The sequence below is a fragment of the Carettochelys insculpta genome, chromosome 26 (assembly GCF_033958435.1).
Source record: "Carettochelys insculpta isolate YL-2023 chromosome 26, ASM3395843v1, whole genome shotgun sequence".
NCBI lineage: Eukaryota > Metazoa > Chordata > Testudines > Carettochelyidae > Carettochelys > Carettochelys insculpta.
In genome coordinates this window covers 16,536,198-16,557,049 of record NC_134162.1, presented here as the reverse complement: position 1 = coordinate 16,557,049, position 20,852 = coordinate 16,536,198, and the positions used below count along the sequence as shown (strand labels likewise).

At 42.2% G+C, this 20,852-nt stretch overlaps 1 protein-coding gene across 2 annotated transcripts in view; it reads left to right on the top strand.

Moving 5' to 3' along the window:
• Positions 1-450: 450 nt before the first annotated feature.
• Positions 451-20,852, top strand: part of TRIM33 (tripartite motif containing 33) — a 76,664-nt gene continuing 56,262 nt past the window's right edge. For both annotated transcript variants that reach the window (XM_074977315.1, XM_074977314.1), the window contains exon 1: positions 451-1,048. In XM_074977315.1, coding sequence (XP_074833416.1) covers positions 637-1,048 — 412 coding nt within the window. In that variant the 5' untranslated portion in view covers positions 451-636. The remainder of the gene's footprint in view (positions 1,049-20,852) is intronic.

Sequence of the window (20,852 nt, the reverse complement as noted above, 5' to 3'; positions counted from 1 at the left end):
TATCTGTGACCCCACAGCCTAATCCCCAGCCTGGGCTGGAGCCCAGTGAAAATGAGGGGCTGCGAGGGGAGTGAAGGGGGTTGGGTTTGCACACGTGGAAAGTTGGCCGCTTCACTCTTCCCCCTATCCTCCCTGCACCTTTCCTCTCCAGGGCGGGGCAGGAGGGAGGGAGGCAGACCCGCCTCTTGTTGACCGCGAGCGGGCAGTGCCAGTGCCCATCACGCTTCCTGCAATTGTAGTTGGCTGCTACGGCCCTGCCGCTTACTTCCGGCTGGGGAAGATGATTGGCTGCAGCTACCGAAGAATACTCGGGCAAGGAAAGGAAGCCCCGCCCCTCTCCGTGCCAGCTGCTGAGCATCTGAGAGCGAAGCTGCTTCCCGGCACCACCCTCTTCCAACCAGGGAGCAGCATCATGCGCATGCGCCGCCACTCCCTGGCGTCATGCCGCTCGCCTAGCTCGCGCTTTCCAGCCGCTCTGTGTTGGTCGCGCGCCGCACTCGGGCACGTGCTCAGCCTCGGCCCCCCCCGCACCTGGCGGGCACGAGCACGCAGCCTGTGCGGGAGCCCGGTGACGCGAGGCGTGCGGGCGGAGGCGCGGAATGCGTGGAGCGGGGAGTCGAGTTCAAAGGAGGAAACATGGCGGAAAACAAAGGAGGCGGTGGGGAGGGGGCCGTGGATCCCGGCCCGGTCGGTGGTGGACAGGAGCCCACGGTCACGTCCCCCTCCGGTTCCGCTCCCCTCGCCGTCGCCCCGCCCGAGGAGCGTGAGAGCCCCGGCGTCGCGGCTGAGAAGGGCCCGGCAGAGGCGGAGGTGGAGGCCGCGCCAGGCCCTGGCCCTAGTCCCCTGCCACCCCTGCCGGCGGCCGCGCCGGGCCCGCTGTCGCTGCTGGACACCTGCGCTGTGTGCGCTCAGAGCCTGCAGAGCCGGCGGGAGGCTGAGCCCAAGTTGCTGCCCTGCCTGCACTCCTTCTGCCGCCGCTGCCTGCCAGAGCCCGAGCGCCAGCTCAGCGTGCCCGTGCCGGGGGGCGCCAACGGCGACATCCAGCAAGGTGAGGCCCGGCGGGCGGCGGGACCCTGCTTCCCCCCTCAGTACGCGGCACCGCTGGGTACTTGGCTCTAAGCTCGTGGATCTAGCTAGAGTTAGTAATGCCCAGACTGGGGTTGGGGCCGGATCCGACGCGGGCAGAGTGTTTACAGCGCGTGTTCCGCGCGGGTTGGGGCTGACCCGGCCTAGGCGGGCCCCTTCTCCCTTCCCAGGCCGCTTCGGGCCAGAGTCGTTCAGTTTTGCTTGGAAATCCGTCGTCCGTGCCCGGTGTGCGGAGTGAATCTGTTTTAGGGACAGACGTAGCGTGGGAAGCAGGCCCCACAGGGCTGGCTGCAGTCCTGGGACGTCTAATGTGGCGGTGGTGGCCAAGGAGGTAAGCCTGAGCCTTTCTGAAGAAGGAGAATCCCGAATGTGTTATGTGAGTCTTTGTGGGATGCTTAGCTTCCGTTCTGTTGAGCTTTGGTAGGCTTGAAAAAGACCCTAGGTTTCTTAGAAGTTATGTCTACATAGCAAAGCTATGTCAAAATAAAGGCCATTATTTTGACATGTCTTTGTGAGGGTCTACGCAATGCAACCACTATTTCAAAATAACTGTTAGCTTGTTTCAGAATCAGCTAGGCCATGTCTACACAAGCCCAAAACTTTGAGATGGCCATGTCAATGGCCATTTCGAAGTTTACTAATGAAGCGTTGAAATACATATTCAGCACCTCATTAGAATGCCAGAAGGTGCAGCACTTCCAAATTGATGCTGCTCGTCCAGACGGGGCTCCTTTTTGAAAGGACCCCAGCAACTTCGAAGTCCCCTTATTCCTATCTGCTGTTAGGAATAAGTGGATTTCGAAGTTTCTGGGGTCCTTTCGAAAAGGAGCCCTGCCTGGACGAGCTGTGTCAATTTTGAAGTGCTGCGGCTTCCGGCATTCTAATGAGGTGCTGAATATGTATTTCAATGTTTCATTAGTAAACTTCAAAATGGCCATTTCGAAGTTTTGGGCTAGTGTAGATGTAGCCTAAACCTGTTAACACCTATTTCAAGATCGCAGTTGTGTAGATAGGGAAGAAAGGCTATTTTAAAATAAGCTATTCTAGACTAGTTTATTCTGACATAAAGGTGCTGTGTGGATGTAGCATGTTTGATTTTTCCATGTGCTCTCATTTCAAATAGGTTCTGTTGTGTGGGGATGTACACTTTTAGAATAAGTTCTGCTTATTTTGGGGTTTCTCTGTAGTGTAGTCCATTATTCCAGAATATCTTATTTTGGAGTAACAACTCCAGAATAAGATACTCCAGAATAGCTCTGTAGTGCAGGCATCATACCCCTGGAGCAGGGGTCTGCAGCCTGCCCCTTTGGAGCCACATGCAGTCCTTTAAGGACTTCTTTGTGGCTCTCAATGCTATAATTGCAAAGTTAAAAAAAAAAAAAAACACAAAAAACTCCCTCTATTTTTCATATTTTGGTGAACTCTAAAAGCCCAGAAATGAAAGAAATGACCAACTCATATCTAAATTGCAAACAATGTGAATCACAACCCTTTAACCTGCAGTGCATTGTGGGATATTTGTGTGTGGTGTTCTTAAAATTGGCGTTCTAAAAAGTATGGTTTGATGTTATTTATTATGGACTATTTGTATTCACGTGCACTGTAGCTGTTGAATGTTTTTTTTTTTTTCTTTTTTTACCAAATTCGGAAAGAGAGGCTCTTGCTCTACTGGTTGCCAACCACTTCCCTAGAGAGCTCCATCGAGCCTGCTTTTTTAGTTGCATCTGAATTTGTTTGGAACAGTCTTTGTTTGCAAGCAGTATGTAGAATAGGAATGAAAATATGTGCACCCTTGTGCAGTTGTTGGATATATTTTGTTGATTCCACCATTTAAAAAAAAAAAACAACTTGTAATTATGCAATAGTTTTATGGTAACTTTATGTTTAGTTTAACATGTGATTTGGGAAGGATTACGTGACTGTGTTGTGCTACTCCTAGTTTTCCAACCTGTTGACAAAAATGTTAAAATTGCACCTTGGCACAGTTGGATGGAATGAGAGTGGCAAAACTCATGTCATACACATGGGTATCGTTTCCTTAAGCGTAGCCTTTTTTGAATGACCTGTGCAATAGTTCACCTGATGCTTGGATGTTCATGGAAGATGATTATCTTGGTTCTGTAGTTAGTCAGGTACTGAAAACTTTCTAGGAAGTCATCTCAAAGAATTGTCTCTGGTACTTTCCAATGTGAATGGCAAGACTGAATTTAAAGAACTGAACTTGCTTTGAATCCTAACTACTAACTGGTTTCTATCTAGACGAATCTGCATGCTTATGTTAGAGATGCCATGCCCCTGGGTCTGATATCTCCAGGCTCCATTAAAATTGGACATACAATGAGATTTATTTCTAAACTTGATCAAAACTGAAAATGGTAATGTTTCAAAACTTTTGGGTTTTTAGATATTGAAATTTTAGATATTTTAAAAGCAGTTTTTACAAATACTCATTTTGCTTAGTTTTTCTTAAACCAGTCTGAGAAACATTTTCATGACAGGGTTCCTTTTCCAGTTTTACAGTTAATTGAAAAATTTGCTCATTTAGGTGAAATCTAGCTGACCTAAATGCAACTTTTTGCAAAATGATCTCTGTATTCCACAATGAGAAACAGTGTAATTCTTGTAATTACTGAAATTTTTCAGATGTTTGTGTTTACAACTCAGGCTGTTTCTTTTTTATAAAACTTGGTTTTACCCTAGACATCAAAAAGATTTAGTGATTTTGCCATGTTTTGTGGATTTGAGGTTAGAAACATTGGTAAATATTTGTAAAGGTTGAATCTCTCTGGTCCGGCACCATCCGTGGTCTGACATGATTTTAGTTATCTGGATGTCCACTTATCATGCCTGTGACCAAGTTTTTCACAGTCACAGAGTTTGTTTATAGCCAGTGTTTTGTGCTGTTTAGCTCTAATTTACTTGTGTGTGTTTTTTTAATAGCCCAGGAAGCAATGGAAATGTTGGTAATGGTGCTAGACAATATTTATCTCCCATGGTTTGGCATATTCTCTGCTTTTGCACTGGTGAGGTCCCAAGGGTGCTGGCTTATAAAGCTCCAATGTGTAGACAGTAAAAAGTCGCGTTATGTGGGGGTTGCATTCCTGCAATCCCTGCATAACTCAAATTTTTACGCAAGTTGGGGTGGGGAGTGGGGAACCAGGCCACTGCTTAGTTCTGCTTGTGGAACCTGGCAAACAGAACAACCTGCCCAGCCTGACGGCAGTATTGCTGGGGGAAGACAGGGAGAAGGCCTTCAGCCTGCTTAGCTACCTGCAGCTGCAGGCAGCTGAGCAGGTTAAGGGTCCTTTCTCCCTGGCTTCCTCTAGTGGTGCCACTGACAGTGGTGGCATTAGGGAAAGGCAGAGAGAACGGGCCCTTAGTCTGCCTAGCTGCCTGCAGCATTGGAAAGCTAGGTAGGCTGACAGCTGCAGAGCAGCTTCAAGTTATGCTTGACTTGCACTAAGCGAGTTATGTGCAACTTGAAGCTGTGTATTTTGATGGTTTATTCTATGGCGTGCACATGGTATGTAATACACAGGTTCAGCGCTTGAGCTTCAGTCTTCTTCATAGAAAAGCAATTGTTCTCAAACAGGGTGTGTGTTACCTCTGGGTTACAGAAAGAGCTCATATAAACTATCTAGATATTTGTCTAGTTTTATAGCAGGGTACACAAAAAGCAATGGAAAAGTCAGTACAAACTAAAATTTGGGTTTTACTTTTATACCACTGTATATATTAGACTGAAATGTATGTATAATATTTATATACTAGTTCATTTATTTTATAACTGAAAGGTAAAAATTTGAAAGCAAGCAGTTTTTCGATAAAGTTCTGTGACTTTTATGGGTTCTTTTTGTGTTTGATTTTGTAAATGAGGTGAAACTTGAGGGGATGCAAAACAAATCAGACTCCTGAAAGGGGTATTTTGGAAAGGTTGAGTGTCTCTGATCTGCAGTATAAACCAATTAATACAGTAGTTCATAGTCTGTTTGCCAACTGGTCCACTTTTTAACTTTGCGTCTTCTGGACACTACGTATACATCTGTCCCATACTGTTAAGCGAGTGAGCTAAATCTGTGCATTGTATTCTCCTGTAAAGTGCATAACTTGAGTTTATTGTTAGGAGTGTAGGAAAAAGAGTATAGAACCTATTGGATGTTCTAGAAAATGGTATTAGAAAATCCATCTTAAAATGAAAGTTCATTAAATGTACTTTGAAGATGCCAGGAGCATAGATTCTAAATCTTGCGTGCTATATAGGATGCACAGTAATAAACGATGTAGATGATGACTCCAAATTTTGGAGTCTTTAATAGTCACATGTTGAGAGAAACAATTGTAGAGAACAAGTAAAGAGTAACTTCTGCAGGAAATTAAGATTTAAATCTGGAAAACAAATTCCAGTAACTAGGAATGTAAAATCCCGTTTAAACGGTTTAAACTGAAACAAAAAAGCAGTCATGTAGCACTTTAAAGACTAACAAAACAATTCGTTAGGTGATGAGCTTTCATGGGACCAGACCCACTTCTTCCATTCTACAGCCCTGCCAGAAAAGACTCAAATATATAAAACCCTGAGTTCCAAAAATTATCCAGTTTCACAAATCAGAAAAAGTGTTATCATAGTTGGCAAATCAGATCAAAGAGCAAGAGAGGGGGATGGAGGCGGGGAAGTAAGTGTTACCTCAAATATCAAAGTATGGAAAAGAGTCCTTGTAATGGGTCAGGTAATTGCTGTCCTTTGTTCTAACCACATGTTAATGTGTCGAATTTGAATATGAATATTAGTTCCTAACATTCTCTCTGTAAAAACAAAAAAGCAGTCACATAGCACTTTAAAGACTTAAAAAAATTTATTAGGTGATGAGCTTTTGTGGGACAGACGCAATTCTTCAGATCATAGTCATCCCATAACAGACTCAATATATAAAGCCCAGAGGTCCAAAAACTGTTATCAAGGTTTGCAAATGAGAACAGCAGAGGGGCGGCAGGAGGGGGGTGTGGGGTGGGGAAGTTAGAGTTAAATAAAACATCAAAGTATGTAAAAGAGTCCTTATAATGGGCTAGGTAATTGCTGTCCCACATGTTAATGTATCGAATTTGAATATAAATGACAGTTGTGAGTAGTCCCTCTGTAGATGGTTGTTCAAGTTCCTTTTCAGTAAAACACAGACTTTCAGGTCATTAACACAACGGCCCACTCCATTCAAGTGCTGGCTGTCAGGTTTGTGCCTTGGAGTTCTTTGATGTCTGTTTTGTGTCCATTCATTCTTTGTCAGAGTGTTTGCATTCTGTCCTATATACATGGAGTGTGGGCATTGTTGGAACATGATGGCATATATGATGTTAGTTGAGGAACAGGAGAATATGTCCGTGATTCTGTGGTTAACATAATTAGGTCCAGTGATGGTATCTCCAGAATAGATATGTGGACAAAGCTGTCAACGGGGCTTGTTGCAAGGAAAAGTTCCAGGATTAGTAGTAGTGTGGTATAACCTGTGGTTGCTGGTGAGAGTCCTCATAAGGTTGGGAAGTTGTCTATAGGAGAGAGCAGGTCTGTCACCTAGGGCCTTCAGGAGTGTGACATCCTGATTAGGCATAGGTTGTAGGTCTTTAATGATGCGTTGCAGCGATTTGAGTTGGGGGCTGTAGGTAATGACCAGAGGTGTTCTTTTGTTGGCTTTTTTGGGCCTATCTTGAAGTAGTTGGTTTCTGGGTATTCTTCTAGCCCTGTCGATTTGTTTTATTTACTTCTCCCGGTGGGCAGTTCAGGTTTATGAATGTTTGGTAGAGTTCTTGTAGTTTTTGGTCTCTGCCAGTAGGATCAGAGCAGATCTGATTGTATCTCAGGGCTTGACTGTAAACAATAGATCGTGTGGTGTGTGCAGCGTGGACGCGAGAAGCATGTGGGTAAGTGCAGCGGTCAGTAGGTTTCCAGTAGAGAGTGTTACTGCTCTGGCCACTTTTGATTTGTACTGTAGCGTCCAGGAAATGTGTCTCTCGTGTAGTGATCAAGGCATAAGTTGATGATGGTGTGCAGATTGTTCAAGTCTCTGTGGAATTCTAGAGATTCTTTTCCATGGGTCCAAATGATAAAGATGTCATCGATGTATCATAAGTAAAGGCAGGATCATAGGGGATGAGAGCTGAGGAATCATTGTTCCAAGTCAGCCATAAAGATATTAGCATATTGTGGGGCCATGTGGGTGCCCATGGTAGTGCCGCTAACCTGGAGGTATAATTTGTCCCTAAATCAGAAATAATTGTGAGTGAGAACAAAGTGACATAGGTCAGACACCAGATTGGCTGTGGTAACATCAGGGATGGTTTTCCTGATAGCTTGTAGTTAATCTTCATGTGGAATATTGGTATAGAGAGCTTCTGCATTCATGGTAGCAAGGACGGCATTGTCAGAAACTTTTCCGATGTTTTGTAATTTCCTCAGGAAGTCAGTGATACCTTGGAGATAGCTGGGAGTGTTGGGTATAGGGTTTGAGGAGGGAGTCTACATAGCTGGATATTCCAGTAGCAGGAGTGCCAACACCCAAAATGATAGGGCGTCCAGGGTTTCCAGGTTTGTGGATTTTGGGAAGTAAATAGAATAATCCAGGTTGGGGCTCAAATGGCATGTCTGAGGCTGCATCTACACTGAGATAAAATCAATTTTAAGTCAGCCTGATTTTTTTTTTCCAAGTGCCTGTCCTCACTGTAAATTCCATGAGCTTGATTTATGAACTGTGAAAATAACATATCAAAATACTAAAATGGTAGTAATCTGATGGGTGTAGTGTTCAATTCAAATTTAAAATTCCTAATGAAGGGTAGTGAGGATGCAGCATGTCTCTAAGTTGATTTCATTAACCAACACAGATGTCCCGAATGTGTTCCACAATGCACCACAGTTCTCTGCTCTGGTCTCTTACATCTCCACTGCTCTTAAACGCAGAGGAATTAGGCAACAGGAAGCCTGTTAGAGTTCGTCGTCTGCAAGCCCGTGGCTGTAGGGTCATGAGAGGCTGAAAAATGTTATTTTTTCTTTCCTAAGACCACAGCTGTGGGGTCTGTGGTTCTGTGTATACCCCTGCTAGCTGCCTTTTTTTTTTTTTCTGCGCTGCCTGGTGCCAGCTGCTGGCCCCCTGTACCATGTGTCAGCTGGGGGGCTGTGGGTGAGGGTTGTGCTTGTTTGGTAGTATGAGTAACTTCTTTTCATCCATTTACATGTTGTCCTGACACCCACGTCCCCTACCTGCCCTCTCCCCAGAGGCTCCACACAGTCTAGAATAATCCTGCGCCCAGCTGCATCACGTGGCTTGACCCCGAACCAACAAAAGGACGTGCTGTGCAAGGTGCCAGTCAGATTGCATGTAGTGAGGAGCTCGATTTTCGGGGGATGGCTGTAGCTGGGGGTCTTGTAGCTGCCCAGGGGGCATCTCCCTTGGCAGCCATGATTTTCAGGGCCTGGCTGTAGCTGGGGGTCTTTTAGCTGCCCAGGAGACATTTCCCACAGTGGTTACAATTTTCGGAGGCTGTTCATGATGACAACAGTGCCCGCTTTGTCAGCTGGTTTGATTATACTGTCTGAGTTATTTTTGAGACTCTGGACAACATTGTGTTCAGCATAGCTGAGATTGTGTCTCATTTGGTGTTTGCGTATTATGTCAGCCCTCACACAGTTGCGGAAGCGTTGAATGTAGAAATCCAGGCTGTCACTACGACCCTCAGGGGAATGCACATAGAGTTGTTCTTTTGGTCGGGGTTGGGGATGTGAGCGAGTCCGACTGATGTTCATAGGTGCATTGAAAGAATTCCTTTAGATGCAGGTGGTGAAAGAAGGCTTTGAGGTCTCCACAAAATTGTATTAAGTTTGTGGAGGAAGTATAGCACAAAGAAAGACCCCTGGATAAGAGATACTCTTCTGCTGGGCTGAGTTTGTGGCTGGAAAGGTTAACAATATTGTCCAGTGAGCTGTGGTGGTGGTTGTAGTTGTATCCTGAGGTATGAAGTAATTTAGATAGATTATTGTCCTTTCTTTTTTGTAGGGAGTAGAAGTGTTATGCATATGTCTTGTTCTGCGGGATCTCGCGTGGATTTTTTGAGGAGACTTTCAAGTTGAGAGTTCATTCTTAATCTTCTCTTGTTTATTGTAAAGGATTTTGATCAAGTGGTTCTTCCGTTTCTTAGAGTATGTGTGGCATAGATTGTCACTGTAGTCATTGTACTATGTTCATTGTAATGGGTTTTTCATTGAAGAAGTGGGTTTGTCCCATGAAAGCTCATCACCTAATAAATTATTTTGTTAGTCTTTAAACTTCTGCATAACTGCTTGTTTTGATAGAATGCAAACTAACATGACTATTTCTCTATTACTATGGTTTAAACTGGTTAAACCTAGCATTTACTGATTAAGTGGGTGGTGGTGGGAGCAGTTGGGGAGGTTACTCCAGCTTGCTCTGCTAGACCAGCACCTATGCCATGGACAGCGGCTGCTCCGTCCATACAGGCTGGAGTGACCCCAGCTGCCCATGCCAGTTGCCCCACTTGAGGCATCTATGCAACTGCAGGATACCACTTTCAGATTACATGCTCTGTTGCATTTATTTTACACGAATCTTAATTTACATCATGCTTAGATCTTTAAAAGATTTTACACACCTAAATTACAAGTTTTTAAGGGCTAGGGAAGAGCAGAGGGGTTTTTTTTTTGCTTAGGGAGGGTGGATGAATTGTTGTTTCTTTTTTGATAAATTTGTTCTGTTACCATTGCTGATGTCTTAATCTGAGGAGTGAAAAATGAGATTCCATAATGGATCTGGAGTTTTAAATATCAAGTAGGATATAAGCTGAGAATTTCACAAAGTAGCCTAAGGACGTACGGGAGACTAGCTGGTTTTGCTCTACCCTGGAGTTTAAACAAACACTCTGATAGAGCCATTTTCATGTATTTCTGAAAATTACTGTGGGAAAGTTCCATTTTCTTGTCTAGACCAGTGGTTCCCAACCTTTTCACAATTGCTGACCCCCAGTGACCTCCCAGACTGTTTGCTGACCCCCATCAAAGCCAATTCTAGCCACTAGGTACACTTCATTAAATGAAAAAGGAAACCACAACTTAAATTTTTGGAGAGCTATTAATAAAGTTCTTGGAAGGTATTTAATTTAAAAATAAGATTGTAACTTTTCCATTTATTTATAACTTATATTCTATAACCATTTTATTTTATCTCCGCTCCCCTCCCCTCGGATCCCCTGCACTACCCTCACATGACTCCCCAGGTTGGGAACCACTGGTCTAGATGGTAGTACGGTGACCCAAACATGCAAGTTGCTGTATTAAAGAAAGAAGTGATTTCCAATATGTGTACCTTTTGCTCTTCAAGTTATTGCCTAATGCTAAGTGGAAGTCATTGAGGTTTAATATATTTCACACATTGATAATATGTTGAAGATATTTTAATGATGAAATGTTAAGTTTCCAAATACAGAACAAAAACAAAAAAAAAATGCTTGTTTTTAACATCAACACTTCAGTTGCTCATGGGGTGATAGCTGAGTTCCTGTAGTAGATGTTTTTACCGTCCATTTACATTTTGACAGTGATACTTTAAATAAGGGAAAGTAGAAACTTTATTTAAGTGAAAAGGAAAAATGTAAGGAAAGGAGATCTTCTTAATACTTCAGGATTCACTTTTTTGTGTCCATGATTTTCTTCCACCCCAACAAGACAAAGGATTTTGGGACTTTGACTGTGCTTCAGTGAGGTATTTGCAATGTCCATTAAGAAGGTTATGCCAGCATGGAAAACAAGAAGCCCCTTATAACCACCACAAGGGTGAGAACTTCATTAGGCTTCTGAAATCTAAGCCAGTGAGCCCACAAGGAGAAGCTTTCTGAAAACTTTAGGAAAGCGTAGACAGGGGGTGAAATCTAATCAGACACAGAAACACTTCTCATGGTGAATGCTGTTATGTGCAACATGGCTAAATTATAATTCCTCTGAGAACTCTTAATTTTAATACCTTGTCTCTTGTGTACACTGTCCCATTCATAACAGTGCACATGATTGATTCCACATTTATATGACACCGATGAACCTTTAAGAAATGCACGCATTATCCTTTTGTTTAAAAGGACAACAGAAATTGACTGTCTCTGTCCAGCTACACAGTTATGTATATGATGCTCAAATACAATGAAATGTTCTGTCAGCTTATGTGTAAACATCATGCACTCAGTAAAGGGAGACGTAAAGTAAAAACATCTGAAATGAGACTATTGAAACTGCCAAAATAGTCCTGCATTCATTTTTTTCAGTTTATTTGCATTTCATTTAGCTCATACTGATACAGCGCTTTTCTCTCAAAGTATGTCTGCGTAGAGAGCTTGTTAGATAGATGAGCAAGCGCTCTCCTGAAGCAGAGCACTAAAAATGGCAGTGTGGGCCAGGTGGCTGAATGCAGGCCTGTCTGGCTTGGATCATGCTTGGTTGGCTAGTCAATGTCAGTGCCTTTGATGCAACAAGCACGCTGCCTTTTTTTTTTTTTGTATATACTTGGCTTTATCTAATTCTTGACACACACACCCCCACTTCTGCCCCTCTGCTCTCTGATTTGCTCACCTTGATAATATTTTTCTGATTTGTCAACCTTGATTACTGTGTTTTGTTCTCTGTGCCTTAAATATTGAGTCTGTTCTAGTATGGCTCTGGTCTGAGGAAGTGGGTCTGTCCCACGAAAGCTCACCTAATAAATTATTTTGTTAGTCTTTAAAGTGCTACTTGACTCCTTTTTTGTTTTGATAGTATATAGACTAGCACGGCTTCCTCTCTGTTGTTGCTCTTTTTAATGTGGTAGCTTGAGCAGAGTTACAATGTGTCTGTCTCCCTGGTCTAGGAGCTGGGTTTCCAGCTTCAGTGTGGATGTACCTTCACTTTCTTTCTTGAGCATAATTAGGATGGTGACGTGCAATGTTGTCTAAACTTTGGCTGAGGTATAAGTCTAAAGATGTTCAGTGAAATCCCTTTTAGGTTTTGTATGATTTAATAAATAGTAAAGAATACAGATATGAACTTTCAGTTTAATACGTTTTCGTGTATGAGTGATTATTTGCAATGCATAGGTTAAAAATGTAAAAAATGACTAAATTGCAGGTTCCCATACTTTTTAATAGCAAGTGTCTTGTGAGCCACCAGTCATTTAATTGATTATTTTGTGGACAACAGCTTTTTTTGTTCAGAATCACGTAATATCCTTGTGGCAGCTGCTTTCATAAGAGGTGTGTGAGAGAGAGAATTTAATGGTTTTAAGTGTATTTAATGAAATTGGCAACTGAAATTTATGGAACATGTTGGATGTCTAACACTTTGGGGTCTTCTGTTAAAACTGGTGGAGGGTAAGAAATTCTCAGTTTACTTGCATATTTGACAGCACTTGTGCCTAGTCAGTTTTGCTATTTGCCATTTGGGCCCTGGTCTCAGCTGGGCTTTCTAGGATCTAGTAATCAGTCATGTTTGCTTTTGTGCAGGTCATAGCTACAAAGGAGTGGGGAGGGGGAGATGCTCTTTAAAAATCATCTTTTTTTCAATACCATGAATATTGGCACAGATACTCAAGATTTAGAATTTGAAAATAGTTTAAATATAGCTGACATATCAGGTCAGTGGTCTGACCTTTGAGTGATCTGTGCGGGTTTGTTTGAATCTCTGATTCAGTTACCTGACAGTCATACATCAAAATATCTAGGCTATGTACATTTGATAAGCCTTCACGCTGGTGAGGGTAATGACACGCTGTACACATGCAAACCTGTTTACACCTTTTGGCTATCTCAGCCATTATATCAAACTTGGCAAAACACTCTTCTCCCCCCCCCTCCCCCCCCGGGGGATGTCAACTTGAAAATGGAAGTTTGAGTTATTCGGGGAACATAAATGTTTAGAAATAGTTGTTGCAGTGTGGAGCACTCTTTATCATGCTTATAAAACAAGTAAACAGTTGAAGGGATTTTTTTTAAATATTGTGAGGGGGAAAATCATCTTTGGGTTGAGAACAAGTGTGGGAGACTTGAATGGGTGAATTTAATTACAAAAGCTTGTTAAAAATAGAAGCTTAAAATGGGGGCCTTTGTATGTGTTAACTAATGTGGCATCTCCTATGTATCAGTAGAGAATTCCAAGAGACTTCTCTAAAGTGAACGTTGTTGAGTATTTGCCATCTCTTGTTGCTTAGTCCTGAGGAAAGGTCTCTTCCAAAATCCGTGGTCACATTTGTTTTCCTTGTTTTCCTTTTCACGTTTTTTGGGGTTTTGTTTTTTCATGAAGTGCCGCAATAAAAGAACATGTTCTTCATTTTAACTTTTGGCTTTAAAGGAAAAATTAGAAAGCCACATTCCATAAAATTAGAAATTTACTTACTACATGTACAGTAAACCCCTGAGTTACACAGGGGGTAGCGTTCCTGCAATCTCCCGCATAACACAGATTTTTGCACAAGTTGGGGGGAGAGTACAGGAGCTGGGAGATGTGGGCTGGTCAGTTTCCTGACTCCCAGACTGGTAGAGTGCTGGGAACCAGGGGGCAGCCAGTTTCCAGTCTTCCTGACACTTGGGGGACCTGCGAAACTGACCAGCTCATGACTGGTCAGTTTCCCGGGTCCTGCGAGTATAGGGGAGCTGGGAACTAGCCTGCTGCTTGGTTCCCAGCTTTCTGTCCTTTGGGGGAACTGGGAAACTGACCAGCCATGAGCTGGTCAGTTTCCCGGGTCCTGCAAACAGTGAGGAGAGGGGAACCAAGTGGCAGCCTTATCTGGGGTTTCCACCAGGGGCTGAGCTGGGAGCCCAGCCACTTCCCAGCTGTGGGGCAGCATGGGATTCCCTGCCCCTTCGGGGGGGGGGACCGTGCAGCTGGCTCTGCTGTCTGGGCACTGCACAGCTGGCTTCTGGCTGTGGGGTCTCCCTGCTCCCCTACGGCATTGCCCTCCTGCCATGTAAACATGAGAGGTGCACATTTGAAATGTGCATCTCTTGGAGGATCACTTTAAGTAACTTGAGTTGCTCCCCCTCTTTAAGGGGAAGCTATCTTTTAATTCTGTTCCAACTCCAGTTGTGTCGAGGGATTTGGGAATAAATTCCACTACAAGTCACTAGGTGGTTACTCATCACTTAGTAAATGGCAATGTCCATCTGTCTTTGTTTGATCCAGGTATGCAAAAAAAAAAAAAAAAAATGGAAAACATATATAGTAGGATAGTGGCATTCTTACCTGCTCAGTTGACTGAGATTTAATCACTTATTCTACAGTCTGACCACCAGAACTCTTTCAAAGCTGTGCTCATATCTTATGGCATTGCTGTGCAAGGGTGCTTAACGGTTGGACCTGCTAATAAGACACAAGCTTTGCCAGTGGATGCTTCATGGTGACAGACAAGAAAATTTTCTTGATTATCATCTATTATTTATGCTTGTTAAGGTCTTGGTGATGAGATTTGAATACAGAAGCAGGGCCTAATTTTTACATACTGAAAGAATAATGGACGTGTTTAGTTAACGACTTACTAGAGAACAACAGAAGTAGTTGTGAATATACCCTCTTGAATGGTCTAGTTAATGTTGGGCAATGCAAGGCATAGTACTCTAATAGGATCTAGTAAAAATGCAATATACTTTATATCCTGCTATTTTTAGAACAACAAAAGAAAATTATAAAGGCCATTATTACTGAAAATGTCAATATATATTAACCTGTTTGTTTCCTTTGTCATACTTTGGTTCCAGCTTCATAAGAAATTGCTTTATTTTAATTGTAGAACATACTGACATTTTAGCTATTGTAATGCTATTTGCTTTATGCGTGTTCAAATCTAAAGTGAATATAACTGCAATCTGCTATTGCATGCTACTTCAGCTTGTTTCAGAAATGGGGAAATTTTGAAACATAAAGAGGATCTGATGCCATCTCTGTGTGATTGTAAATAATTAGCTATTTCCAATAGTATCTAGGTTAACATCAAACTTAATGCTGATTTCTGTAATTTAAGCCCTTTCAGTGAGGGAGCTGAACGTACGATGGGATGCCTACTACCCAAAATGAGTTACATAAGGCTAATGTTAGTGAAGGTGCTAGTGAAGTTCATGGGCAGTGCCAAGGTGGGAAGTGCTGCCTCCACTGCTGTTAGGCACTGTGAAGTGCGTGGGGGTTTTAAAGAGGACAGTTCAGTTCTTAGGGCAGTAGTTTGTCTTTGGACTACTAGGCTTCTTGTGTGACCTTGGCAAGTCAGTTGCTCTGTGCTCCAGTTGTACATCTGTGAAATGGGGATGATAGAGCTCTGCCTTGGCCTTTTGGGTGTTGAGGATAAACACATGAAAGGGTGTGAGGCAATCAAATACTGCTGTAAGGAATTACCATACAAATGCCTAACACGTTGATAGGATCCTGTTTAGATGCTTCATTTTTTACATCAAATTCTGGCTTTCAGACAGCTAGAACTTCATTTGCTTTTCAGTCTTCAAAGTCTCTTGTCCAGTGTCAAAGTTAGAGGGAATGAAGGAGGTCTCAGCTGTACCTCTTTCTTAACAAACGCTGGAGGTGCTTTCCCAAGTAGTGGCAGCAGCAGTGTGAAATGGACATCATCCTTAATTGTTTCGCTGGTGCTGGAGATGGAAACTGTAAGGGTCATCAGAATAAACTTAGTTGAAACAAGAAGCTGTGTGCATGCCAGATACACTAGCTACAGGTTGAACCTCTCTTGTGTGGCACCCTTAGGACCTGGCCAGTGCCGGACGAGATAATTTGCTGAATGATGGGAGGTCTGTATTCTCTAGCACGTTACCAACACTTGCACTGCTTACAGGGCTCTTAGAAGACAGTGAGGGGGTAATGTACGGCTAAATAACAGCACAGAACACTGAGAGCCAGGACTGGTGGCTATAAACAAACTTAATGGGACCATGTGAAACACGGCCACACCCATGATAAGTTGTCCTCTGGCTAACTTAAATCATGCCAATTTACAGAGCTTGCTGGACGAGAGAGTTCAGGATTAGAGAGGTTCAGCCTGTACTGTCATTATACCAGATCTGGTGCTTGTGTTGGTCAGGTTAGCAACATTTTACAAGTGAGGAAAAGAAATAAGGCAAAGAGTCTTGCCTAGTGCCTCAAGCATGACCATCCCTAGGGGGGTACAAGGGCCCTGGGCAAGTCACCCATGTGGGGCCCCCTTAATGTTTTGTATAAAGATAAAATCTGATTACAATGAACTTCAAGAGCAACTGCTGGATGGAGGTTAATATTGGTAATACCTCGCTGTATAATTACAGTAAACCCTTGATTTAGTTGACTATTGGGGGAAAGGGTGCCTGTTAATGCCAAAAGTGAATTAAATCTGAATGGTTATACTGTATGACAATGCACTGACCTTCCCAACCCATCACTTACTCCTGTCCCCTGCCTTCCTCTTCCCTTCCCCTCTTCTGCCCCATTCTTCCTCTCATATCTCCATCTCCTTCTCCTCGTTATCAGTAGAGGAGCTGCATGCGGACTTGGAGGCTCCTCCAGCCCCAGGCTCCAAGCCGCCCACGTGAAGGCAGAGTGCCGCTGCCTCCCCCAGTCTGTCAGGCGGCGGCAGCCTCCAATGCTGCAGGTTGCTGCTCAGCACCATTGTTGGTGTGCTGCTCTGGGGGCGGGTGGGGGAAGGGGCACTCTTTATGGCCATAATGGTGTGCTTTTGCCCAACAGCATACAACAGATCTGTAAATCAACATTCAACAGAAGAGTGAATGCAACACCTGCACTCAATAGAAGTGCAAGAGCTGATAACCAGACATTTTCCACAAATATTAGTCATAAAGAAAATCTTCACAGGGCATCTGTGGCAGAGCCTGGAACTGAATGCCCAGGACAGGGAGATGCTCTCAGAGAAACAAAGGTGACAGCTTGCAGACCAGGCTTCCTCATGCTGAGGGAAGGTGGTAGCAAGCTATGTCACAAGCTTGGGTGCCCCAAGAAGTGTCAGAGTGCAGAGTCAGTTTATATGGTCATATCTAAACATTTGTATAAATTCCAAAGTGTACTTTCAGCTGGTTTTAGTGGGCACTTAACTGGTTTTGGGTTGGATTAGTACTGTGTTCTGAATCTCTTCATAAGTTTCTTTTTGGATTAATTATTTTGCTTTTCATAGGAAAAAGTCATCCCCAAGCTTAGGTGAAAGCTGTTGTAATGTGTTTAATTTTTAGTTCCTGCTGAATGCATTATGGCAATTCAGAATTGTTAAAGATGAAACTATTTAAGAGGAAATGAAAAGATAGTACCAGGTTAGTCCTCTGTAGTATAGTTGGGTAGTGTGATGTGTAACGAGTACTATGTCAACACTTAATGCATCCCCAACCGGAACTGTGAAGGAGGAACCTTTCATTACCTAGCACAGGTATCAATCTACTCTGTATGAAATGTAGCCTTTGTTAAAAATGGAAACTCTATTGAACAGCATGGATGTTAGTGTAGATGCTTTGTTGTTTGATGCAATTTACCTTTGCTATTCTGTGAGCCTTTTGGGAAGCAGCATGTTCTGTTACTGAATCAATATTGCTAGTATGAAATGGATTGTTTGTAGCATATTGGTAGCTCTTTTGCAGCCATCAGAGCTTATAAAGTTCTGAAACTTAAGTAGATGGTTTTTAATCATAAAATGTAAATATTTTCAAGTTTTCTAATTGTTTAATTTTTGTGATTATGGGATTTTTTTTCCATCTGAAATATTATGACCTCTTGTTTATAAACAAACACATAAGGGCCATTTATTCACATTTCTTCATTGTTTTATTTTTAGTGACATAGTTTTTAGTACATTTTGCAAAAGTTTTATCCAAGTTTAAATGTCTAAATAAAAGCATCTTAGCTAGGCTTTATATGCTGCGTTCATGATTAGATTTAATTTATACCTTGCTTTTGTCTGTGTAGCAAATAAATATATTTTGCAGCCAGAGCTCTTTTTGCTCTCATCTAAATTTGCTTTTAGTGGTAAGAATATTTTTTGTTCCTTTTTTTTGCACAATATGATGAAAGTTTGCTTGAGTAACACGCGTAAATACCCCATCTCATCTGGGAGCAAACTAGTGTTTGAATTTTATGTTTCTCTGTAGGATAGTACAGAGGTTGAATTGTACATTGATAACATTACATTTTTAGTCAAGTTTAAAGATTAGGATGTAGGAAAGGGCAGAGGCAGCACACAAGGGAAAAATGGAGTGGTCTAAGAAGAAAAAGAGAAGAGATTATTCAGTTTACCCGCACTTTTACCATATAAAAACTGTCATAGCTTCTGAGACACCCTATCTGGGAATTTTTTGGAAGAAATTTGTTCCCTGGGTAAATAAGGAAAATGTGTCCATTGTAAGCAATGCAAGAAAATGATTCAGGATTCAGTTGCAAAAATGAAACATTATGGTTATCTCTACGCTAGCCCCTTCCTTTTGAAAAGGGCATGGTACTGAGCGAGGTCAGAATATGCTAATGGGGCACTGCCAGGAATATGGAGTGTCTCATTAGCATAATGACAGCCAGGGCAATGCAAAAGTGCTGCTTTCGAATTGTGCGCTGCCCTTGTAGACCAGGGGGCCTTTTGAAAGGACCCCAGTCTTCAATATCCCTTTATTCCTAAAACCAAATAGGAATAAGGGGCTTTTGAAGACTGGGCGGTGGGGGGTGTCTTTGGAAAGGCCCTGTCTACACAGGCGGTGCACAATTTGAAAGAGGCACTTTGGAATTGCTGCGGTCATCATTATGCTAATGAGGTGCTGCAAATTTGTGGCAGTGCCTCAATACCATCTTCTGACCTCGCTCGTTACCGTGCCCCTTTCAAAAAGAAGGGGCTAGTTTAGACATAGCCAATAAGGAAAGTTTCTTATTGGGAGAAGATGTGGATACGTTTGAGAAAATGTGGATCAAGTTTGCAATGTATCATTCTTCAAGACTATTTCTGTGCTTTTTTAGGATAATATGACAGATTCCCAAGCTGTTTTAATATATTGGATGTTTCTAGGGGGGAAGAAAGTTCAGCTTAGTTAATCCTTTTGGCTTGTTTAGTTAGTTAACTGTGCTATTATTTAGCTGTAATTTTACCACTAAATGTTTTCTATGAGCCCAGTAAACAGTGGAAGTGTTGGTATTGCTGCTAGAAAATATTGACCTTCAGTGGTCCAGCTAGTGTAAATACAATGTGTAAAGCATTTGCAGTTCAGGCTGGCTAGTTCAAGAATAAGTCTGTGGACCAGCATCATCACAGCTGATTGAGAGGAATCAGTACAAGTAGGATTTCTAGTCTTGTTTCATGGATACTAGAAAGATGACAATACAGCTGAAGATCCCATTTTCTATTTTCTGTAGTTATTCATGAAAATCTATTTGAATATTTGCTGAAAGCCTCCTAAAAAGTTTGGAGGAAAATAAAATTCAACATCTCATCTCTTTTCACTAGAAACTGTGTAAATTACAGCTGAATAATAGCACAGAACACTAAGAGTCAGGACTGGTGACTGTAAACAAACTTTATGGGACCATGGGAAACTTGGCTACACCTATGATAACTGGTTGTCTCGCCAACTAAAATCATGCTGGATTATGGATGTTGGATGAAAGTGTACCAGACTAGAGAGGTTGAACCTGTAAAACACGGTATGCTGGTTTGGATTACTCAGTTTGTGGACTGGAATTCTTTTTTATGCTTTTCATACAAGCATTTTACATATGCCCAAAGTGAGAGCTTAGCATTCTCTTCCTCTTCCCCTTTTTCCCCAAGACCAGAATACTATGCTTCGTTGATCATGGGCGGGAAAAGTATTCTAATGAATATAGTCTTGAAAAACTTTTGCTGACTTTATCCCACAGCACCAAAGGCCTTTGTGGAATTCAGAATATTTGGGGTGCTGTTTTTCAAATCATCTAAAGCATGAAAGAAATAGAGAACTTTTTATGAAACCATGGTGAAGAAGGCAGAATCTGTTTAAAAAGTTAGATGAAGTAATTTTAAAAGGACGATGTTGAATTGAAATCTAGTAAATGTAAACTTGGAAGTAGTTTTGGGCTTTATACTTGCTGCTTCTTTGTTTACATAGTTACATGGTTCTGTTTTCTAAAAAATTCTCTCCCATATTGAGAGACGCATGCAATCAACCATCAAGTTTTTATTTAATATACTTTGAGTTTTCTGAACTATAAACAATTTAAAGGACTACAAAAAAGCTTGTTGCATTGCCTTTTTTTAGTAAAACCTTTTTGACCTCAACAAAATGGGATTGAATAACATGAACTCTAAGCATAACTGGAATTTTCAGAGGTTTGCAGCTATCTGACAATATAACACGCCCAGTATATGGTGGCGCTTTTGCTTGTATCTCATCCATCTCAAGGCTATTGTTCGTTTGAGATGTTTTGTCTTCTGTTTCTGTCAAGAAGTTGAGGAAATAACTTCTGTCTCTTTAAAGTAGCATTCAGATAGCTGAACAACCAGTAAGATGTCCTAGCTTCACAGCTTCTGCAGTGTTGAGATTATCATGCGCTCGTTAATGAAGACTCAATAACTTTCGGTCTGGCAGCTGACCAGAAGGATATTGATAATTCTTAGAATGTGACAAGAATTCCCTTCATCCATCCTCCAGATGATTCTTTTTTGAATAGATTTTAATTAGAGTTTTGTCAGTATGCACAAGCTACAGTGCAACTACTCAGGACTGAATTTCTTCATTAAACACTGTGTAGTGTAGTTCTTCTCACTCACTGG